Here is a 21191-nt window from a genome sequence, read left to right on the forward strand (position 1 = left end):
TAGACATTTTAACCGTCTTTCTGCTGTTCGGTGCTGGGAAGACAAAGCATGGTGGGTTTATCAGAACTTGTTTGCTGAAGACAGCTGATTGCTGAGAGACTGATCTCACAATCAAAGCTTTGCGGAGCAGCAGAGTGATAACTCTCTTTGGGTTCATCAATAAGACCTATTTCATGTTACACACAAGCATTTGATTGGACATTCATGTAAAAAAAAATACTGATTAGAAACTACATCAAAGAGCATCAATTTCTAAAATGTATAACTCCCTCATGTCATTTAAACATAGTGGTACAATTAAAGCAAAACCTAAATGGGAACAGGAGCTGGAGATGGAGTTAAATAGCACGTGGTGGGAGGCGGCTACAGACGGAGTGCACGCCTCCACATCCTGTGCTCAACTCAGCCTCATACAACTTAAGGTATGCAGAGGGCTCATGTATCCAGATGTTGTAGATAAATGCAGTAGATGTCATAACACTCCCTGCAATGTCAATGTCAATTTCTATGTCCAGCACTACACAACTATTGGGAAGGTTTTTTTTAAAACGATGTCCTCAGTATTCAACCTCAACCTGCAACCATGTCCACTGATAGCAATTTTTGGAACCCCTAAGGGAACACTTGCTCTTAACTCTACACAAAAACAGGTATAAGTCTCTCATAGCCAGACGAATCATACTATTACATTGGAACTCTGCCAAGAGTCCTTCTACATCCCAATGGCTTAAAGATGTTATGTTCTTGCTCAAACTTGAGAAAATAAAATATACTATGAGAGGTTGAAGGGACAAACATTTTCCTACATGGCAGCCCGTTATAACCCATTTTAATGTGTTGCACCGCTTGCCCTCCGATTAATCCCAGTATGTACCTGCCTGGCTATGTATGTTTGTTTGTTAGGTTTTTCCCTCTTTTTTTCCTGTTGATTCTGTATTTATTTTAGGTGTGTGATCACACCCCAGCCACAGTTGCATGAAAGTGTGTGTGTGTGCGTGTGTGGGATAGGGATGGTTAATCATTATTTTGCACTCTATTTGTGTACCTTAAATTGTACTTATATATATATATATATGTTATTTATATATTATAACTTTTGCTATTAATGTTACTGTTATTTACTTGTGTTACTTCTATTGTGTTTTTGTACAAATCCCTGTGATGTTGGGGAAAACTGCAATATATACTGTGACTACTGAGAAATAAAAAAGAATTATCAAAAACAAAAAAATACTGATGAGTGGATCTTTGAATATGGATACTCTGTGGGAGCTGAGTTCAGTTCAAGGTGAGGAGACTGGATCAGATGTGATTTCTGTCGCAACTGGATTTATCAAGAGTGTCCAGACAGCAGCTTATTCAAAAGGTGACATTCCATCTGTCAAATGTGCCAGACGCTTAACCACACTGAGCTGTTTTCAGACTTGGCTGGTAGCTTTATATAATGTGGTTGTAAATTTTGAGAATAAAGAATGTTGTAATGCTGTTAGGTGATTTAAGTAAGAAACTATAATGAATAAAATTATTGAAAAAATGAAATACATTTTAAATGTACATACATAATTGTTGAAATAGTATATAATCATTCACAGTGTTGTGGTTTGCCATATAAGGACTGGGTTATACTGATCCAATTATTGATTAAATTCAGTATTTAGGCTGTTTAAACAAGGAGTAAGTGCTTTTACAATCAATCAACAGCTCAATAGTTTGTCTACAATTCCCTTAAGTGAAAAAGGGTTGTATAACAAGGTGGAAATTAACAGAAATATCTGTAAACCTCTTGCTTAAGTTTAACAAAGCTTTTCACACTATAAACCGCACCCCATTTTCTGCGTGTTCCAACTAACAAAAGGTATATGATTAGCTCAGATTGAGTGAAATATTCAAACCTAAGATGCTATGACATCAGGTAGAAATACAGATCTGGTATCTCTGGTATAACATTGTGCTGCTTTATACAATGTTTGGCTGGACAACATGTAAAGATGAACTGGCAGAGTTTAAAAGGTTAAAATGATTGCATTTCTAAAAGCTTGTAATAACATTTAGACTAAACATTAATGACCTCCAGGGGGATTTTATCTCAGACAGGGCTGCTCTCCTGTTGGCTGTGTGCCTGCCCTGTCAGCCTAATGACAGCGGTAGGCCAAGCTGCAGGGGCAAGCTACTAGTGTAACTAGTAGCAGTCATAGTCATGTGACATACCACAGTCATTGCGGAGGGCTTAGTGGTAGAAAGAGTGGCAGAACAATCATGAAATACGGATTTGCTGACACAATGACACAAGGGTGAATAAAGAAAACGAAGGAATACTATGTACAAAGAGATTGTTCTTTTACAGTAATGGCAATCAATGGCCTTCGCTCCACAGATGAGAGACAACTTTAAACGTGGAGAAAATTGATTGGAAAAAACGTGGACGGTTAATCATGTCATTAGTATTCTATGTGAAGCAATTTGAGATCACGTTCAATATGAGGTGCAGAGCCGTTCTGCTGCAGTCTTATGAAAGAATTTAGTCTGTAGAGCAGACGTAGAGAAACTGCTAACACAAAATTAGACCAATGACCTCATCACTCTGACATACATCGTCACTGGTCACATCAACAGGAAACTATGAATTAACACATGGTGGCTATGCTTCTTCCTCAGAGACACTCTGTTAGGACAGATGAAGCACTTTAAGTTACCAAGTCACCATAAAGGCACAGTCCACCAGAGGATATGTAGGAGATAAATATATTTATCTATTATTGTATCAGGGACCTTGAATCTGTAATGTATAAATGTATTCTAAACCACACAGGCAACCAGTTAATAAAGGCAAAATCAGGGGTAAAATGTTCTCATCTCTTGGCATTAGTTAAAAGCCTATATGTGCGGTATTTTGGATTTACTGAAGGTAGGGGCTTGCCTTATGGTTGAGCCCTGCATAAAGTGAATTACACGAGAGGAGATAAAAGTGTGGATGACTTTTTCAAGATCAGTGAAGGTTAGAAAGAACTTAATTTGAGCTATAATCCATGACTGTTGGAGGGAACAAACTGGTGACCTTCCAAACTACAGACATACAATCACTGTTCTAAAAAGCAGCTTAAAGATATCTGGCACTTTTTGTAGCTTTTTCTCTTTGTCTAGGCAGTATTGGGTTTCTTTTTTTTACTGATAACTCTTCTATCAATGTAAGTGCAAGCCAGGGCTGCCTGAGTAGGTGGAAGTCAAAGTCTTCTTCCTCCTTTATTTTATAATTTATGTGCCCTCGACAAAGCATAAAAACATTGCTAGAAGAATAAATACAATATAGACATCAAATAACAGGCATACGCTACAATAGAGTACATGCAATATCCAGTTAAGATGCTTTGGGGTACGAGTTTCTGAAATACCAAAAAAACATGAAGTAAAATCAATGAGGAGCAAAAGCATTGACCATGAGTGCAATTTTCCAGATGCTTTAAAACTGACTTGAACCTTGTTAAAGAACTATGAATCCCTGTGATATGAGTATATACAGCGTGGGCAAATAGGTACGAATGAGTACAATCACAAAATCGATCAGAAAAAGCGTGGCGTGAAAACAAAGGAGGCAAAAGCAGCAGGAAAACACCAAGATGCATTTTCAGCACCATGGTCAGCTCGCTTGGCTCATAAAACCAAGGACCTCACAAGGTTCCCTCCTAAATCAATCTTCACTGTGCACAAATCAGACATGCTCTTTTATCACTTCATTTGCTAACAGGCTTTCTTTACTCTCCAGTGGCATTAACAATAGTGCACATGGGCTAAAGCGAGCCCAGTCTTTATTCTCAGTTCATAGCTTCAGAGCACTGGGGGCCGGCCTCCAGCTCCTTCCACACAAACACACACTCCTCTATGGTCACCAGCTGCTGCGAAGGTGTCTAGTTACACGCATGCTTCCTAGAAGTAGTAGTCCTTATACAGTTTACACTACACTGCTGTTGCAACACAGTACTTGCTGATATAACAAATAGCCATGAGCCAAAGCTGCCTCCAGCCAACAAAATGAACTCCCCTCAATAAATCGGAATAAAGAGGTCACTTTTAGACACAGAGGCCATACTCATAATTCATATGAGGCATGAACTTGTTATACACAAGAGATGTAGGTTTAGAGGACAAGGCCAGTGCAAGTAGTTCCCATGACTGCGACATCCGTGCCGGTTCACTGACTTGCTGCGGGCGTATTTATACCCTGTACTGAAAAGATGAACGTGCGTTCTGTAACAGCTACTGTAGTGGGGGGGGGGGGGGGGGACTTACCTTCACTGCTTCAGCGTGAGTGACTTTGTCGAAGACTTTGTCGTTAACTTTCATGATCTGGTCACCGATTCGGAGGCCCTCTTTCTCCGCCAGGCTCCCCGGTTCCACCAGGGACACATAGATGCCGACCCCGTGCTCCGAGCCGCCGCGGATGCTGAAGCCCAGGCCCTCGTTGCTCTTGTGCCGCTTCATGGTGACCTGCCGCAGCTCGCCCGGCGGCTCGTGGACAAAGTTACTCCCGAGCAGCGGCACCAGGGGAGCTGTCCCGTCGCTGCTGGTGCTGAAGCTGTCCGGCGAGCCCCGCAACGCCACCTGGAACTCAGGCGGGTTGTTTGGCGAGAAATGCCCAGGAGGAGTCGGGCTGGCGCTTGGGAAGTCGCCCGGCGGGGGTTCGGCGTTGCCGTTGCTTGCAGCTAAATCCGATTTTAAGTAGAGGCCCTCCGAGGTGTACTGCTCGAAGAGAAGCTGGTCGGAGCGCGGGATGACCAACCGCAGCATGGGCAGAAGTTGCCGCTTGCTGGGCGCGTTGAGGATGACGTTGAGGGTCTGCACCAGGTCGTACACGTTGCGTTTGGAGTGGTAGACGTTGAGGCAGTGGATGAACTGCTCCCTCTCGAAGTCGTTGAGCAGGAGGTTGAGCGCGTTGTGCAGCTTCCTCACGTTGGCCGACAGAGTCCGCGCGCTGGAGGCCACCGAGTTGGCCGAGGAGCTGAGCGACATGCGCTCCAGGTCGGTGCTGCTCATCCTGGCAGTGTGACCGGGACACGGCGCCACACTGGTGCGGGTTAGAGAGCAGGCATTACGGACTGGTGGCACGGGATTAGACCGGCGCTTGGCATCACGACCGCTGGAGGACGTGCACTCCGGTTATATCCATGCTGTCTGGCTCTGACAGATGATCCACTTATTACTCGCAATTTGCTGGATAGAGCGATGAAAGGGGCAACTTCAACGGGCAATTAAGTCCAACTAATTCAATTTCACAGTTGACACAAATTAATTAGCACTTACCATCATTTAGATATCAGTAATTGGATTCTGCAAACTTCCCGTGTGAAAGGGTGCGTCACGACCGGGCATGCAACAGCCTCGCGGAAAACTCGTCCCGCTCCGCCAGAGAGCTTAGTAATGAGCCACGTAAGGATCCCCGCCTGCGTGTCATTAGCTGCGGTCTTATTTTCCAGGAGGTCAGGTGGCCGCCGAGCCGCCGCTTCTCTGGTGTCCGCCTCACCGCCAACCGCTCCACACGGCGGAATACAACACCAGAACTTAAAACGGCCGTGTGCTTGGTCCAACTCAGAAAGAGAGGCTACCTCCTCCGACTAAGAAAAAGAAAATTAAAAAAAAAAAGTTATTTTTGTGCTCCCGCTCCCGCTTCAGGCGCCCCGGTGAGTTCACACTATCCCGCTCAGGTCCTCGGGGTTTTTTTTTTTTTTTAGAAACGACGTCAAGTTCACAAAATAATATATATCTAACGCGGACCGAGCGGCGTGTGCTGCCGCCGTTTGTTGGCTGCTCTTGTTTTATATCCGTCCCCGGTTTGCAGTGTTGCGGTGACCTGCTGCTCGGTGTCTCCGCTTCCCAGACGTTACTACAGCGACAGAGCGCGCAGACTGGCGGCCCCCCCCCCTCTCTCTCTCTGTGACCGTCCTCTGTCAGGAAGTGACGCAGCCTCGTGCAGCCGGTGCGTTGCTTACGACCAACAACACGCGCTCGTTACCCCATGCTCGTGGCACTTCCGCAGCCAATAAGTCACTAAACAGGACTCTAATTGGACATTATAGTAGCCTGCGTCTGGCTGTGCTTGTTGCCACTTGACAGAGCAGACCTCTAGGGAGTTTCCCCCAAAGTGGCAGAGTGCACACCGTGGAACAAAACAAAAGAGAAAAACAACACAAAATCATTGCCAATTGACCTGTTTTTTTTAACTTGTCGTAGTAGAAACAGGTGTTACTAATAACTTCAACGGTGGCTTTGTTCTATTCAAGTGTCTCAGAGTGTGACAGTGAGCCTGAAACTGAAGCAGCTTGATAGATCACTCACATGTCAAAATGCCTTCTGTGAAGAAGGTACATTTTCTCCCAAAGGGCAACTGGTTAGCATCTATCAAACACTACATTCATCGGAAGAGACGTTAATTTTATGCATTTTGCATGACAGAGACAACCCAGCATTTTTGGAAAATTAACGGTAACCAAAGGGTTTACTTTCCATTTTATGTAAAGTTATATATTAAACCAGTAAAGAAAAAGGCAACTTAAGTGGATTTTTCCCATTAAATTTCCCTGCATAGGGCCTCCTGGTGGCCATGGAGCCCAATGCAGCTGTACACTTTATGAAGCACACGTAAGAATATTTGAGATCTAGATTTTCTATAATTTTCCAACATTGAACTCTCATGTTGATCAGTAAGCATCACTTGAAAGCTTACAAACACTTGATATTCTAATTTGCTTGCAGGGTAATAACAAATAAACTTGCACAAGGGCTTCAACTCAGGCATCACCTAAACAATCACCAACACTGCTGCAATAGTGGGTCGCATGGCACGCACTACTACTTCAGTCTTTCTTTAACAGGCATCAGAACAACTTGTAATATTATTTGCGGGCTTAACGGTCATCTGATGCCAGACAGTTTCAGCTTTTTTGGCGCTCTGCATGTCAACTTGTAGCAAGTTTCACTGCACTGAGATAACTGTCCATTCCTTTTTTGTGATGAATTCCCTGTTTTTGCAATCTTACATCCCACATTGTAAAGGTGCAGCATTACAGTACTATATATCATCCATTCAGTACCACTACACTACTATTTTTTTTTTTTTTATATTACTCTGGTCATTTCTTTCTCTGGACAGACATCAGTCTTTGCCTGACTTCCAGCCACTGCCATCCCTGATCCATGAGTCCTCGAGCTGTAGCCAAAAGGGGCAAAGTGGAAGTGAACTCAGTTGCCCGAGTGATCAATCACATGTGCAAAACGGTGACGGTATCAACTGCAAATGAAGCCCTGTGCACTGAGGCAACCGTGTTGACAAATGGCACTGTGCCGTTTTGGCAGAGTTTCTGAGCTGAGCCTTCCTTTAAATCTGCAGCTGCTGAGAGCCAAATATTCCCTCTGCTTTACTGACCAGTAACAGAGGCGTTTGAAAGACTGACCCGAGGACTGTGTGCTCTCAGAGTAGGAACCATTGTGTCATTTTAATTTGAAATTGGGACCAAGTGTGTGCCGGGTGATAGAAGTGTTATGTCGAGGTAATTAGCGAGGCAGATTGACTTGGAAAATGAAAACAGACTTGGAAAATGGAAATGGTCTTTGAAAATGAATCAATAAGATAGAGAATGCACTGAATATCAGAGGAGCAAAATGAGGTTAGGGGCAGAGCTGACTGAAATCACAGATGAAGTCAGCACTCGGCTTCCTGAAAGTGACACAGCAGAACTGTCAGCAAAGCAGCAACCCAGGCAACAGAGATAAAAGCAAGATAGCACATGCGTGGTCTCAGAGGACGAGGTTTATCAGTTAATGATTCCTTCACAAAGTCTTTATTAGTATAAGTCTTTTCCTTCTAAATAAGCATTCCAATTTCAGCAGCAGCTACCAATTATTCTCATCATCGATTCATCGGTAAATTATTGTTCAGATTAATGGATGGCCCAGTATGATGTCTTCCAATTGCTTGTTTTGTCCGACCAACAGTTCAAAATCTAAAAGATATTCAATTTAAGATGATGTAAAACGAAAGAAAAGCAGCAGATCCTCAAATTTGAGAAGCTGGAACTGGAAACTGTTTTGCATTTTCACTTGATAAACAAGTGATCCAATAAATGGATTATCAAAATACTGACTGGAGGGAAAAGAAAACATAACAATCCTGGATTCACTGTACATAGACCATTTTAAGTAGCTTGATACAATTGTATGATAGTGGTGCTGGTGATGATCTGCTCTATAAACAGCCATGTGCACGTGGAAAGGTGGAAAGTCAATAAATGGATAGAAGGCAAGCATTTCAGATATCTGATCATCAGAGAGATACAGAGATAACACTGAGAGATTGTGTTCCGCTCTGCTAGTGATACAGCACACATTTGGACAGTAGGTTGTTGTTGTTTTTTTGTCCATGTGGCTGAGCAGGAGGTCAAAGAGAGATTGTCTACATGTGTGCGTTTGTGAGACTGTGTGCGTTTGAAGTTGATCGATGACAGTAATTGAAGGAGTTCACCAGTGGGAAACACTGAGAAGCCAAACAATATTATAATGAACCGAGACGCACGCTGCACAACAAGCAGAGTAGCAGAAAAGGGAAAGATGCAGGGAGTTCACAGTGTGAGGAAGGAAGTGAATAACTGAGAGAGAGTGGGGAGAGAGAGGCAACGAACACAATGACTTCTTCAAGAACACCCGCAGAGCTAATGATTCTGGCTATTATCACACTTTCAATTTTAACTGCAGAGGCTCTTAGCTGCACGTCCAGCGTTACAGTCCCAGGGACGGACAAAGACGGGTTCTCTCATGGTGGCAGAACAATTAATGTGTTAATGAAAGGATGACCGCTGTGAGATGAACTACTGCATTATGATAACAGCACAGTGTGTGACTGTGTGTGAATGTCAGACAGACAGAAACGCAGCTGTGTTGTAAGCCTATTTCTACTCCCTTTAGCTGATCAGTATGACCAGGGCACATTGCCCCAGGAAAAGATTTCCCAAAATGAAGAAGGCTACCTACTCACAATTAAATTACCACATTTCATGGTTAACTGTAATCGGTTTGAAGGCTTAACAAGGCTTAAATACTTCACTTAATAGGCTTAACCGCGTATGACTGAAAGCTTAACAGAGTCATCAGTTTTCATCAAATGGAAGATAAATGGGCTCTTACCAGGTGGGCATGTAAAACAGAAGCCATGTGTAATGTGAAATGGGTTGCTCATAATGAACCCACAGAGAATTATCATCCAACTCTACAGGTCCCCTCAGTTCTACAGAGCATTTTAGTGTCTTTCAGCTCTTTGTTTTGGTTTTACGGTCTGCATTTTCTATTTCGTCATGTGTCATCTGCTAAACTGATGTAATTGTAGTTTTTTGTTCTTCATTTTTAGGGTGGATTGAAGAACTCCTTCCTTTTGCCAAAACCAATTTTACTCAAATGTTTGAACCCTGCATTGTTTACATCCATGTTTACTTGCTAGCAGTCTTCTTCTTCACTGCCTTTGTTGGCGCATTGCTGCCACCTGTAGATCAGTGGAATAGTGTGAAACCATTGGCTGGACTGTTTATTGCATCACCAATGAGACAAAAGGAACAGGCGGGACATTAAAACTCATTGTTGGACATGAAGACGATAAAACAGGGTATGCTTTAGGGCGTGGCTACCTTGTGATTGTCAAGTTGCTACCATGGCAACCTGTCAATGAGTATAGTTTGTATATAGGTGTTAGTTTGTACATTTTGAACTTTTTTCCAGTAAGTACATTTTCAAGCTAACTTTGTTAGCAGCAACTTCGCACGGTGTAGCCAGGAGCCAGGTGCAGTCAGGTTGTCAGTATAGGTGGGCGTGCATAGTGTCTTCGGGTTCTCAGGTCCCCAGCTCCACCCTCTCATCCAAATATGGTCACTTCTGGCGCCAAAAAACGAAGAGGGCGACAGCCAAAATGCCAAACTCGAGGCTTCAAAGCAATAGTCCACAAACCAATGGGTGACGTCACGGTGGCTACGCCCTCTTCTTTCATGCAGTCTGTGGTAAGAGCAGACAGACTGCAGGGAAGTGGAAGTGAGTCTGAACATTTAATGAGTCATGCAACATTAAGCTTTTCCCACTGATTAACTTGAAAATACAACTCTGACTGTTCACCTGGAAGGAAGAGTGTTTCATTTGGTTTTAAGTAGGAGACTCCAGTGCTTCAGTGTGACATTTAACTGATGAGGACATAAGGAGTATACTTAGATATTTAAATTTGAATGAAAGGACACATAGTTTAATGTTTTGATATATACTGTATATGAAATTGTGTTAATGCCTCTTCTGTAAGTACAAAAGCCATTACAAAAGGTAACTCAATTAAAGTGTGTCTTAACATGTGACACAGCTGAAGTGCCTCAAAAACCCTGATAACCATTTCCCATCAGTCTCCATGCAGAAAAGAAAATGATTCATCCCGAAACGTGTGATCAAATTAAGAGCACAGGCGTCAATGAACCACATTTTATGAGTCATATGAAATTGTGATGCTAAATCTGTGGAAAGAGAAGTCTGATCTAAAAAAGCCACAGGGTGAATGAAGGTAATACAAAGCAGAGAGACTGTGACTGCAGTGGAACAGCAAGCACATGCCACTTATCAGTGGGGATGCCACGGCAGCGTTTCTCCTCTATGCACCTAGCCGTGGCGTTACGCCTTTCCTTGGCAGTCACATGCCTGATTGATTGATTGCATTGGACTGTGCAAGAATTGCTTTCATTATGTCTACCTCATTTAACAGTAGAGAAAAGCTTTGCATCAATATGACAGGACAAAATAACCACATACTGTATGCTTTTCCTTATTTTTTCCTGTGGCTGTATGACTTCTGCACTCATCCCAACCTTTTGTGTCCCCTCGATTAGTTGAAATTAGTTAGATTAGTCAAGTAAGGCCACTGAATTACAAGAATGACTTAATTTTCTCACTGTGCTGCTTCCCATTTCAGTCTTGCTGTGTCAGCCATAAGCTGATGCGAATGAGACGGGTCTTGAAACAAAGATGCCCCTTGACACTAAAGTGTAGGCTGTTTGATGAAGAAAGAAAAAAGGGGGTGTGCTTTCCAGACCTGATATGAAAATATAAACTGATTTCACACACATCTTAGTTGTTAAATATGGCTTAATTTTCTATAAACAGATCTGGAACATTAAAAAAAAAAATTCACACAAAAGCTTTCCAGTCTATCCAATTTCAACGCGAGGAGCTCCCCTGTGGAGAAGCTTTTATGGTGTTTAAAGAAAGAGCCTCGACAGGCCATGACATGCGTTAAGAAATGGGTTCTTTATTCACAGTGTGAAAATGATCTGTAACCCACCTACAAAGGAAGTCTTTTAGACGCAGAAAAAGAAACTACAAGCCAAAGAACATGCACATGTAAATGTGCTGTTGAGCAACTATGTCTATTGTTTTTTTTTTTACAATATTCTTTTATATATAAGGAATGTAATTCATGTTTTTTTTATATATTGCTGGACTTACAGAGGGCAACATCAAAGATACAGAAACTTCAGGGGAAGAAAACTTTCAGCTGTTAAAGTCTGAAGATGTAATGTGCTGATTGTAAACAGAGTCACCGAGGGCATCGAAGCAACTCATTTCTGTTGAGGTCATCATGATATTAAAATGTCAAGATTCTGGTAGAATCCATTTTATTTGTCAGTCCACTCCTGATCCGTCTCACCTCACAACAACACATTGATCCACGTCTAAAAATAGCCGCACAGCGTTTGTTTGTGATTGATTACTTGATCTGACGTGGGATCACAGTTATAGCCGAGCTGCTGCATTAATGGACGGATGCCACAGTTCCAGACAATTTACGCAAACAGGCAGAAGCACACACGCACACACACACACACACACACACACACACACAGAGGGGCAGTGTACAGGCCTATCATTTAGCTTACTGCAACTGACTAGTCAGATAATCTGCAGGGATAAGCCGGACATCAATCATGAATAGCGGTGGCGTTGGGTGCGTGTTGTGAAATCTGCTCATTCAGATCACTGCCGGTCTCACTGCACATTGTCGAGCAGATACAACCAATCTGCCTGATCTGGCTTTGCAGACAGAAACCAGGGCTCTGCAGCACCATGCCTGAGCAGAAATACCTGCAGTCTGCTTTCCCTTCCAACAAAGCACAAGCTGTTATCTATGCACATCAGGCACACAGCTGGAAAATAAGACATTGTGGTTTAATGTGCAGTTGGCTTACACGCACATCTCAGAAGTCCCCACAAGTTTCTGGAAAACATTTTCTTAGCAAAACCTGGTGACTCTTGGACGTATTCCTGGCTAGTTAGCTAGTAAATAGGACACAACATGTTAAAGATACAGTATTGGAGCCTTCTACAGAAGACACAAATGATACTGATATTGTTTTGGGGTTTTTTTTGACATTCATTCATTCACATAACTATAGGTACAGTAAATGGTACCAGTATAAAAGCAGATATGAATTACCAGTAACGCTGGACGCTAAGACATGAAACACAAGCAGTTTAGTACGCAACAGAAAAGCTAATGTTAGCAGCTCAGCCTCATAGTTTACTGCTGTTAGCACAAACAGCTAACTTAACTTAGTAAAGTGAAGCAGCAGGTCGCTAAGGTCATAACCCGCCAGCCAGAAACAAAAGTCCTGTTTATGACTTGAAGTGGCGTTTGAGGCAAACAAATTCCCTCCACAAATCTTCCCAAAGCGACACAACATTTAATCAGACTGTTGGCAACCTAGCTTGACTATTGAATGCTACACTAGCAGCTGCGGCTAGCATTAAATGTGTTAACAGTCCACAGCAGTGATTATAGTATAGGCCTACAACCTCTAACAAATAAATACCAGGAATTAGAATAAAAGAACATACGGTTAGACAAATAACACAAGAAAAAAATAAAATATAGTTTTAAGGCACAACAAGTAAAGATGTAAAAATCGATATGAATGAAATACAAAAAAACAGAGGGTTTAAGTAGCTAACTTCTGGTTCTTCATGGATTTCGGATTTAGGCAGCTAGTAGACGTGGACTTACAGAATTTACGTGTGTGAATGTAAAATTGAGCCACATAAATATATAAACTGACATGTACTGAAAATACATCTCATGTCTCATGAAAAATGTTATCTACAGTAAAGGTGTAAGACTGAAAATATGGGGAGCAAGCTACTGGAACCAGTCTTCACCATATTAAAGTGAAATAAAGATGAGAAATAACTGAAAACCAAACACATTTCACAGTCAAAGGATTTCCAGGATAAATTCAGTGCTGTGGGTTATTTATAAAGCAAAAGCCAGATTTTCCAAATAATGTAAATGAGAGAAGTTTAAAGGGGAAGTGTGCATGATGGAACTGGTTTCTACCATTAAGTCGACCTTTATACACATTCCACAAGGCTAAGCTGCTTTGAGTCTAGCTTATCTGGGGTATAAGTTCCTCTTTGTAAAACAAATGTTATTGTAGCTAACAAAGATGATTTTGTCAAAACAGCAACTGGAGCTGCTCCCCCCCCCCCTCCCTTCCTTCCCCGTACCTTTTCTTTTACTTTCTCATCTGAGAGACCACCGAGTCGCAGCTGACATTTTGCAGATAGTTAACAGCTCACATCACAGCCTGGTGCCAAGGTCTCCGGCTGCTCTGGTGAATTCAACCCTTAGTGATCAGAGGAGTCGCTGTGGGAAGACTGCACCACCCATGGATCATCCTACACTGAGGTGGAGTACAGGAGAGACCTGGAGAGAGGAAGAAGACAGAGATGCAAGATAATCAACGTTACCTCTTCAGACAGCCCGCAGAGAAAAGAACCTAAACAAACTATCTCACCTGCATTTACAACTTAACACACTGTAGGTATTTGAATATTAAGTTATGTTAGTTGGGTTTGGGTTTATTGTGTAACCAGTTATCCAAGTTAAACGTTTAGGCCACTCATTCCCAACAATCTTTTGACTTTTGACCCTTTACAGCCAAGCAAGGCATACTCCTGGCAATCTAGTGTTTTTGAAGACCTTCAAAGAGTAACTCAAAGTTGCCCTGTGGAGTTTTTCTTGTAAATAAACAAAAGTTATGTTTAAAATCCAGTGTTTCAGTGATGTCACGGTGTACTGACACACCCTTGAGTACACCTCTTTAGAACTTTAGCCAGTAGGTCTTGTTGTTTGGCTGCAGGGAAACTGTTCATGTTTATGAGGGCAACTAAACGGCTCACTCAACTGATGAACTCACATATTTGTCTTGAGTGAAACTTCATCCTTATCAAACAACGCTGACACCAAGATAATCATGACCCAGCGAGATTTACCAGCCAGTATGTTTTGACAAGTGCCTTAATGTCCTCGGTGAAACGTCTCAGACTGCAGTCTCGTTTCATGTTTGTCATTCTGCAACAATTAGACCAACAGAGCAACGTACAGTATGAGTCAATTAAATGAAATGACAAACAACAGGATTCCAGCTCTTATAGACCCGTGATAATAAGAATAACAGTTCTAAAAAGGTTTCCGGCACTTCTCGGACCCTAACATGTGTATCACAGTAGAATGTAAATGCCCCCTCGTATCATTACTACCGAGGACATGGCGTTGGTTTCCTCAGTGGTACACAATCTTTTTTTTAAAGGATTTTTTCGGTGTATTTGCCTTCATGATATAGGATGCAGCAGAGACAGCCATTAAAAGAGAGGGAAAGTGAGGGGGGTATAACATGCAGCAATGGTCGCAGGGGATCTGAAACCCTATAGGACAACGGGACGCGTCCCAACCCCCAGGTTAATGATAGTGTAGGTTACTGACCTAGGTAATGGCAATCAAAGTCACAGAATGGCAATGGCAAAGTCAGAAAATTATGTCTTGATCGTCACAAAAAAGACAGTCAACATGAGTGTTTTGCACATTTTGTAAGTTAAAATCACCGAAAACACACAGAAGTTCCTGTGGTCTACCCGGAACGGCACGTTTCCCCCCCCCAGCTTCAAATCCAGCCTTTATTCAGACACATCCCCTACAGGCACGGAGACCCCCTACACATGATGTAGCCAATGTGCAAAATGCTAAATTGTTAAGGCAACACTCACCACAACAGTTTGAATACATTGCACGGAAACTAAAGCATTGATGAGACTTTTTCGACCCAATTTGTTGGCAAAAAGCTTACAGACAGCTGGTGAGTTCTCTGTGAAAATCTCTCTGAAGTCCCCCTTGGGCAACAATTAATTTCCGAAAAACTTTCTCCACATTCTTTCGGGAGAGAGAGATGCAGCTTGAAGCCTCGGGCTACCTCTCAGAGCCAAACCACAGACTACTACAGTACTTCCACACAGCATCCCTCAAGTCATACATACAACATAAACCAGAGAAACACCCCAATCTAATTATGGACAGAAGATTTAAAGAACGTTGGATTACATTTGGAGTCGAAACCAGCCGGCTGTAGCAGCAAATCCCACGCTGGTAACGGCTAAAAACTCTAATGGGATCAATGCAAAATGATTGTGTGTGGATGTGTGGTTGCACAGAATCGGGGGCTGTATTAACAACTAGTTCTTCCGCCGGTTTGGTTGGCATTCATTTTTATCAGAATCCACGAATGTATTTATCTACTGGTATCAAGTCACGAATATTCTACATCAGCATGTAGTGAGAGCACAACTTGTAATCCTAAATCAAAGCCACGTGTAGTCTAGTCGTGAGTATCCTGGTGATGATCGTGGTTTTGTGTATCCTGGTTTAAGAAACCTGGATGAGGCCTTATTGCGGTCCAATAGAAACCAGGATACTGTGGCATGTAAACACCTTATCCAGGTTTCTGAACATTCTTTGCTGGTGCACATAGTGACTGAGATGGTGAGACGTCAGGATAGAAACTTGGATACTGTTAGATGAATATAGCGAGATGAACAACCAGGTTCCATGCTGACATCACACCCCGATGATCAAAACCAGGATAACTGTACAGGCTACGGAGGCCTGGTCAGCTCCACACCCCCACCACATTTGTTTCATTTTCAAACTTGTTGTCTTCAGACGCAACCGCTGCCGACTCAAGTGGCATCGCATGAGGCAGTTCATTGGATTTCGCACTGCTCCCTCTGGAGCGACAAAAGGCTTTATACAGCAGGGAAAGCAGCCATCACTGAGCACAACACCTGACCGATTTCATATTCTCTGAATGAAACAGATGTGCGTCACGCCTCTACTGCACATTTATTGTACTTACTGACTTAAAGATTTCACAAAGGTCACACACTCTGCATGTTGCTGTGACAGCTATCACCAGAGCTGTGCAATAAATGTCAGGAGGCTGGAAATCACCAATGTCTCTCATAGAGCCTTTGGTGGGATTCAAGGTGCAACACTGTCGCACACGTCACAGGCCTCGACGGTTATTGTGGTTTCCCGCGTTATTGTGCGGATTTCTGTTTCACTTTTCATTTTTATTTGAGTGCAGTGTCGAGTGTGACTTCACCACAACCTTGACTGAGTGGAACACACAGTGAATGGATCTTTTATATACATGAATCTGTATTAATTTATTGCCTAAAGCCTTTGGCCAAATGAGTGAAAGAAGAGCAATGACAAATGTCAACACCGTCCTTTTGTTCCTGCTCCTCCTACTAAAAACATTTCCTGGTAGAGCGCCGTCTTGTGCATTAAGGAGCAACTGTAAGCCATCGCATTCATTAGGTTCATTAGGGAAGTGTTTCGAGTGGAGACAGTGATGGATGGTTTCTGCTGCCCCCTGGTGTCGGACTACTCCCCATCTTGTATTTGGCATTCAATCAAAGGCAGCTGGAGCTGATGTTTTAGTTTGTAATTGTCGATCATGTCATTCCAAAGTCATGGGCATTGCTGCGAGGGATTTGCTCCCATTAGAGCATTAGTGAGGTCCAACCCTGATGTTGGGTGATAACGCCTGGCTCACAGTTAATCTCAGAGGTGCTGGATGGGGTTGAAGTCAGGGCTCCTCCGAACCAAACTGGGAAAACCATTTCTTTATGGGACTGGCTTTGTGCACGGGGGGCACTGTCACATTGAAACAGTTGCCAGATATTTGGAAGATAGCTATTGTCTGAAATATAATTGTATGCATCAAGATGTCTCTCCGTTGGAACTAAGGGGTCCTTAAAAAACAGCCCCAGACCAAGAGTACGCAAAGGTTTCACTACTGTGCAGTGGTGTGAAATTAGGCATGGTTTGAACTTCACAAGCTGCCTCACCATTTTTCACACAATGAATGCATGAGTGCAACACTCCTTCGAGGGGAGGTCAGTATACATGCACAGTTACCAGCGTTTGTTCAATTCACTGTGTGGAGGCTACAAAGACACACACACAGAGACGTGGAAGGCAGAGGGACGCAGCCAGGAGGCTCTGACGCTTCGTTTGAAGTGTACCGGAGCTTTCAATCTTCTTCAGGCTTTTCTGTAGAAAAAGAAAAATTCTGTTCAGAAGATAAAGTCCAGAACCTTCATCGAGAAGCTTTATTTAAAAACGTAGTTGGCAAGAAGAAAGTTTGGTGAACATTGCAATAAGCCACAACTTGAGTTACAAAGTGCTCGATCAGCCAACTGTACAGTGAACGTGGACGTGATAAATGACAGAGAAAAGGACAGACTTTAGCAAACAAAGCACCATGAAAAGTACAAGAACAAGAAGAGAAGCTGCTAAAGCTGCCTCCACTCTGACAACTGCACCCATTAGTTTGTATAAAAGAGTGGAAAATGAATAATTGCCAAAAATGTAAATAAATACCTCACATTTCAGCTTGTCTTGCAGATGAGTTATCGACTTGAGACTTGCTTTGTCAAGATGAGGGTTTTTTTTGTAGCATGGCTCAATTTATGGATTGAACCAAAACAATATTGATCGGTGTCTTTGGTCTCTGTCACAGGGTCACGGCCGCTGAAGCAGGAAACCTCTGCTGGCAAGAAACCGAAGAACAACGCTGGCGCTTTGTCGCCCACATCCATGTACAATGGTAAGAGTTGTCATTTTGCTATGGCTTGGATTCAATGATAATCGGCCAATCAGCTAATACAAATAAAAATACAAATACTGTACATCAAAACCCCGCATTTGTTTCTAAAAACCTTTTGCAATAAATGTATATATATATATATATATATATATATATATATACACACACACACACACACACACACACACAAAGACATTTCCTTAAAAACAAGAAGGATCAGCTGTGAGAAATAATTAGAATATGAACTGACAAAGCAGAGTGAATTGAAACAGCTTCTGTGGGAGAAGACTGTGGAGCTAAACGAATCCTTTCTGGTCTTTCTATCTTACCATCAGTCTCGTGTACCACAGAATAGTGATCAGAAATATCTGATATAGAGGCTGATTTCTGCCACAGATACGAGTGGCAATTATATGGAGAGAGCAGAGTGTTTTATCTACGTGAAGAGCCAGACACTGGGCTGCGTTTTCCTTTCTATAGCAGTATTATTGGATATAATGGAGACTTTGGTGATTTCTGTGAAACTTCTGACTTGACAGATTCCACATCCCTCTGTGGATACAGAACATTGTACAACTCTCAGGTTTATGATGCTTTTTACCAATAAAGAAAAAAAAAAAAACATCAGAAAAGACTAAACCTCTGACCTTTGTATTGTGACACACTGATATCACCGTCAATATCACATCTTATCGTCAATAAATCCCATTACAGCGCACACTCTCACACACACACACACACACACACACACACACACACATTTATCAACTCAATCCCACACACACCGTCCTGCTGAGGTAAATACTAACTAGAGCATAAAATGGGTATTAATTTGCAGCTGAAAATAGTCCCAAACAAATCCGCCATTTCCTCCTGCTCGGGTAACATTTGCTAAAAACAACAGGGTCCAACTGTTTTAGGAAATTACTGAGCCCTTTTTTAAAAGAATGATATGACTATATATTGGTGAAGATTTACATCCTCAGTAGGAACCAATGGGCTTGGGGATGAGATCCTCAAACAGGCTGACGAACACATTGTTGGTCTCTTTTCATGGAATTTGTCAACTATAACAAAAATATAGGACAACACCAGCGCTATCCTTTAAAGTGTGAAAGGTTTCTGGCAGATTTAGTTAAGTGTAATTAAATTGAGAATATTACACCTGCCAAACCAAATTCACAGTGGTTAAGAGGTATGGCTGATTTCCACTGAATGATTCACTTTGGCTTCCTCACCCCTGCGTGTGACCTGGTGATGGAGTGGCTTTAGTTTTTTTTACTGGTCTGTAGATAGACTCCGTAAACACGTCAGAAATTTCCTATTTGAAAAGTTCCTGGTTGTTTTTCCTGTGAAAGTCACACAAGCGATCTGCACTAGATGACGGGGCTTAATGACCCTAGCACCGTAACTCTTCCTCTACAGGTCAAGTCTGGTGTGCATGTGGTCACATCAACACTCAAGGTTAATAGAGAAACGTATTGAATGCATGTTTTGTTCCACGCTCTTAAGACAGCGCTGTAATAAATCTCTCATCTGATCATCATTTCCTATGCAGCAGGAATTAAAATTGGTTTAAAAAACACCATGAAATACTGTGAATGAACCAATTTCAAGTTGTATTACAGATGTTCTTCTCACAAAGCCATTTTTTAAATGCCTTTTCAAATTAGGATATTTCATTCCCTCCCCCCTTTCAGTGTGCAAATCACTCAATTATCAGACATCAGTCTCCATAAATGTTAAGCTGTCGTCACTGCCAGCTGCTTCCAGGACTGAACTTCACTTACAGAATGTGAGCAAATCTAGAAATTAAACAGGAGCCAAAACCTAATGTCTTGTCATTTTTATCCACGCGAACAGCATGGCTCTCTGGGCTCTACCTGCCGGCCTGTCTGTGGACCCCTTTGGTCCTGACTGAAATATCTCAACAACTATTAGATGGATCACCACGATATGTTGTGCCATGGTCCCCAGTGGATGAATCCTAATGACTTTGGTGATCACATTTGGATGGATTTCCGTGAAAGAAAGAAAAACAGCCAGTGTAAAAAGAAGAGCAGAAACAAAACAATGACCTTCTTAAAGCAGAGCTTCTTTGACATGATGGCATGGGATTTTAAGACCAGAGAGGGCTCAATAACCAGCGGACACATTGGATTCAGTAGACAAGTTAGAAACAATTTACACAAAATATTTACACCCATATTGTTTCATCACCCACCCATCCAAAGTAAAAATACAAGCCATAAATTGAAAACTTTCACTCATAGCACTTCACAAATAAACACCACTGATACAGCAGCAATAAAGAAAAAAAAAACTGAACCAAACCACTGTGGCACAATATACATTTCAATAGGCACAGCAGAGCATTGGCAAATGTAGTGCACATTCAGAGATGTGGGTCAGTATATGGCTCTCTGGATGGTTAAAACTTGAGCATGACAGTCTGTTTTAAACCGCTAACTGTGGAAAAAAACGATCCAAAGTGTAGATCCTTTTTCTTGGACTGGAGAATTGAAATTGTAGAATAACAGAGTGTGGCTTCTGCCATCTCCAACGCAGCGCCTGCAGTACACCAGATATGTCCTTCAAATTGATTTGTCAGTGTGAGAGTATGGAAAACAAGCGCTCCCACATTGCTCTACATCACATTTGGCGGGGAGTCAGGGATTGCTAAACAGCAATGAATCAAACTCCTTCAAGTATGACGAAAACAATTCAACAAACTTCATTTCTTGTCGCCTGTGAAAAGTGTATTCTGTCCCTGACACAGAAAACTGTAATGTACTGAGTTGGTTTATTTTGATCGACCTTCAAAGCGATTGCAAATTTAAGACTGCATGGCAGCCTTAATTAATCCCCCTTCATATAATGTAAAACAAGTGCAAATACCCAAACCAGGATGAGACTCAGAACCGGGAAACTAGAGTGCACGTGAACGCACGTAATGACAAAACGTCAAAAATCAAGAAAGAAAATCACAGAACAAATGAATACATTCATCAATAAAACAAGATGTCACGTGTACTGAAAATCATTCATTACACCTTTATATACGTTTTACTTTCAGACCTTTAGGTCATATAAACCCCACAACTACTCTGTCACTAAATGAAAAGATCAGTAAACAACAACCAGGCTTCCCTTCAAGTGGTGCCCAATAAGTAATCCATTTCAAGT

The 21191-nt window shown here is 42.2% G+C and overlaps 1 protein-coding gene across 1 annotated transcript in view; it reads right to left on the bottom strand.

The window, feature by feature from the left end:
* The window catches only part of whrna (whirlin a), a 117813-nt gene extending 112785 nt beyond the window's left edge, over positions 1–5028 (bottom strand). Inside the window, exon 1 of the mRNA XM_070924836.1 lies at positions 4285–5028. Within this exon, the coding sequence (XP_070780937.1) occupies positions 4285–5028 (744 nt within the window). The remainder of the gene's footprint in view (positions 1–4284) is intronic.
* Positions 5029–21191: the final 16163 nt, after the last annotated feature.

This window comes from Enoplosus armatus, chromosome 18 (assembly GCF_043641665.1).
Source record: "Enoplosus armatus isolate fEnoArm2 chromosome 18, fEnoArm2.hap1, whole genome shotgun sequence".
Classification (NCBI taxonomy): domain Eukaryota; kingdom Metazoa; phylum Chordata; class Actinopteri; order Centrarchiformes; family Enoplosidae; genus Enoplosus; species Enoplosus armatus.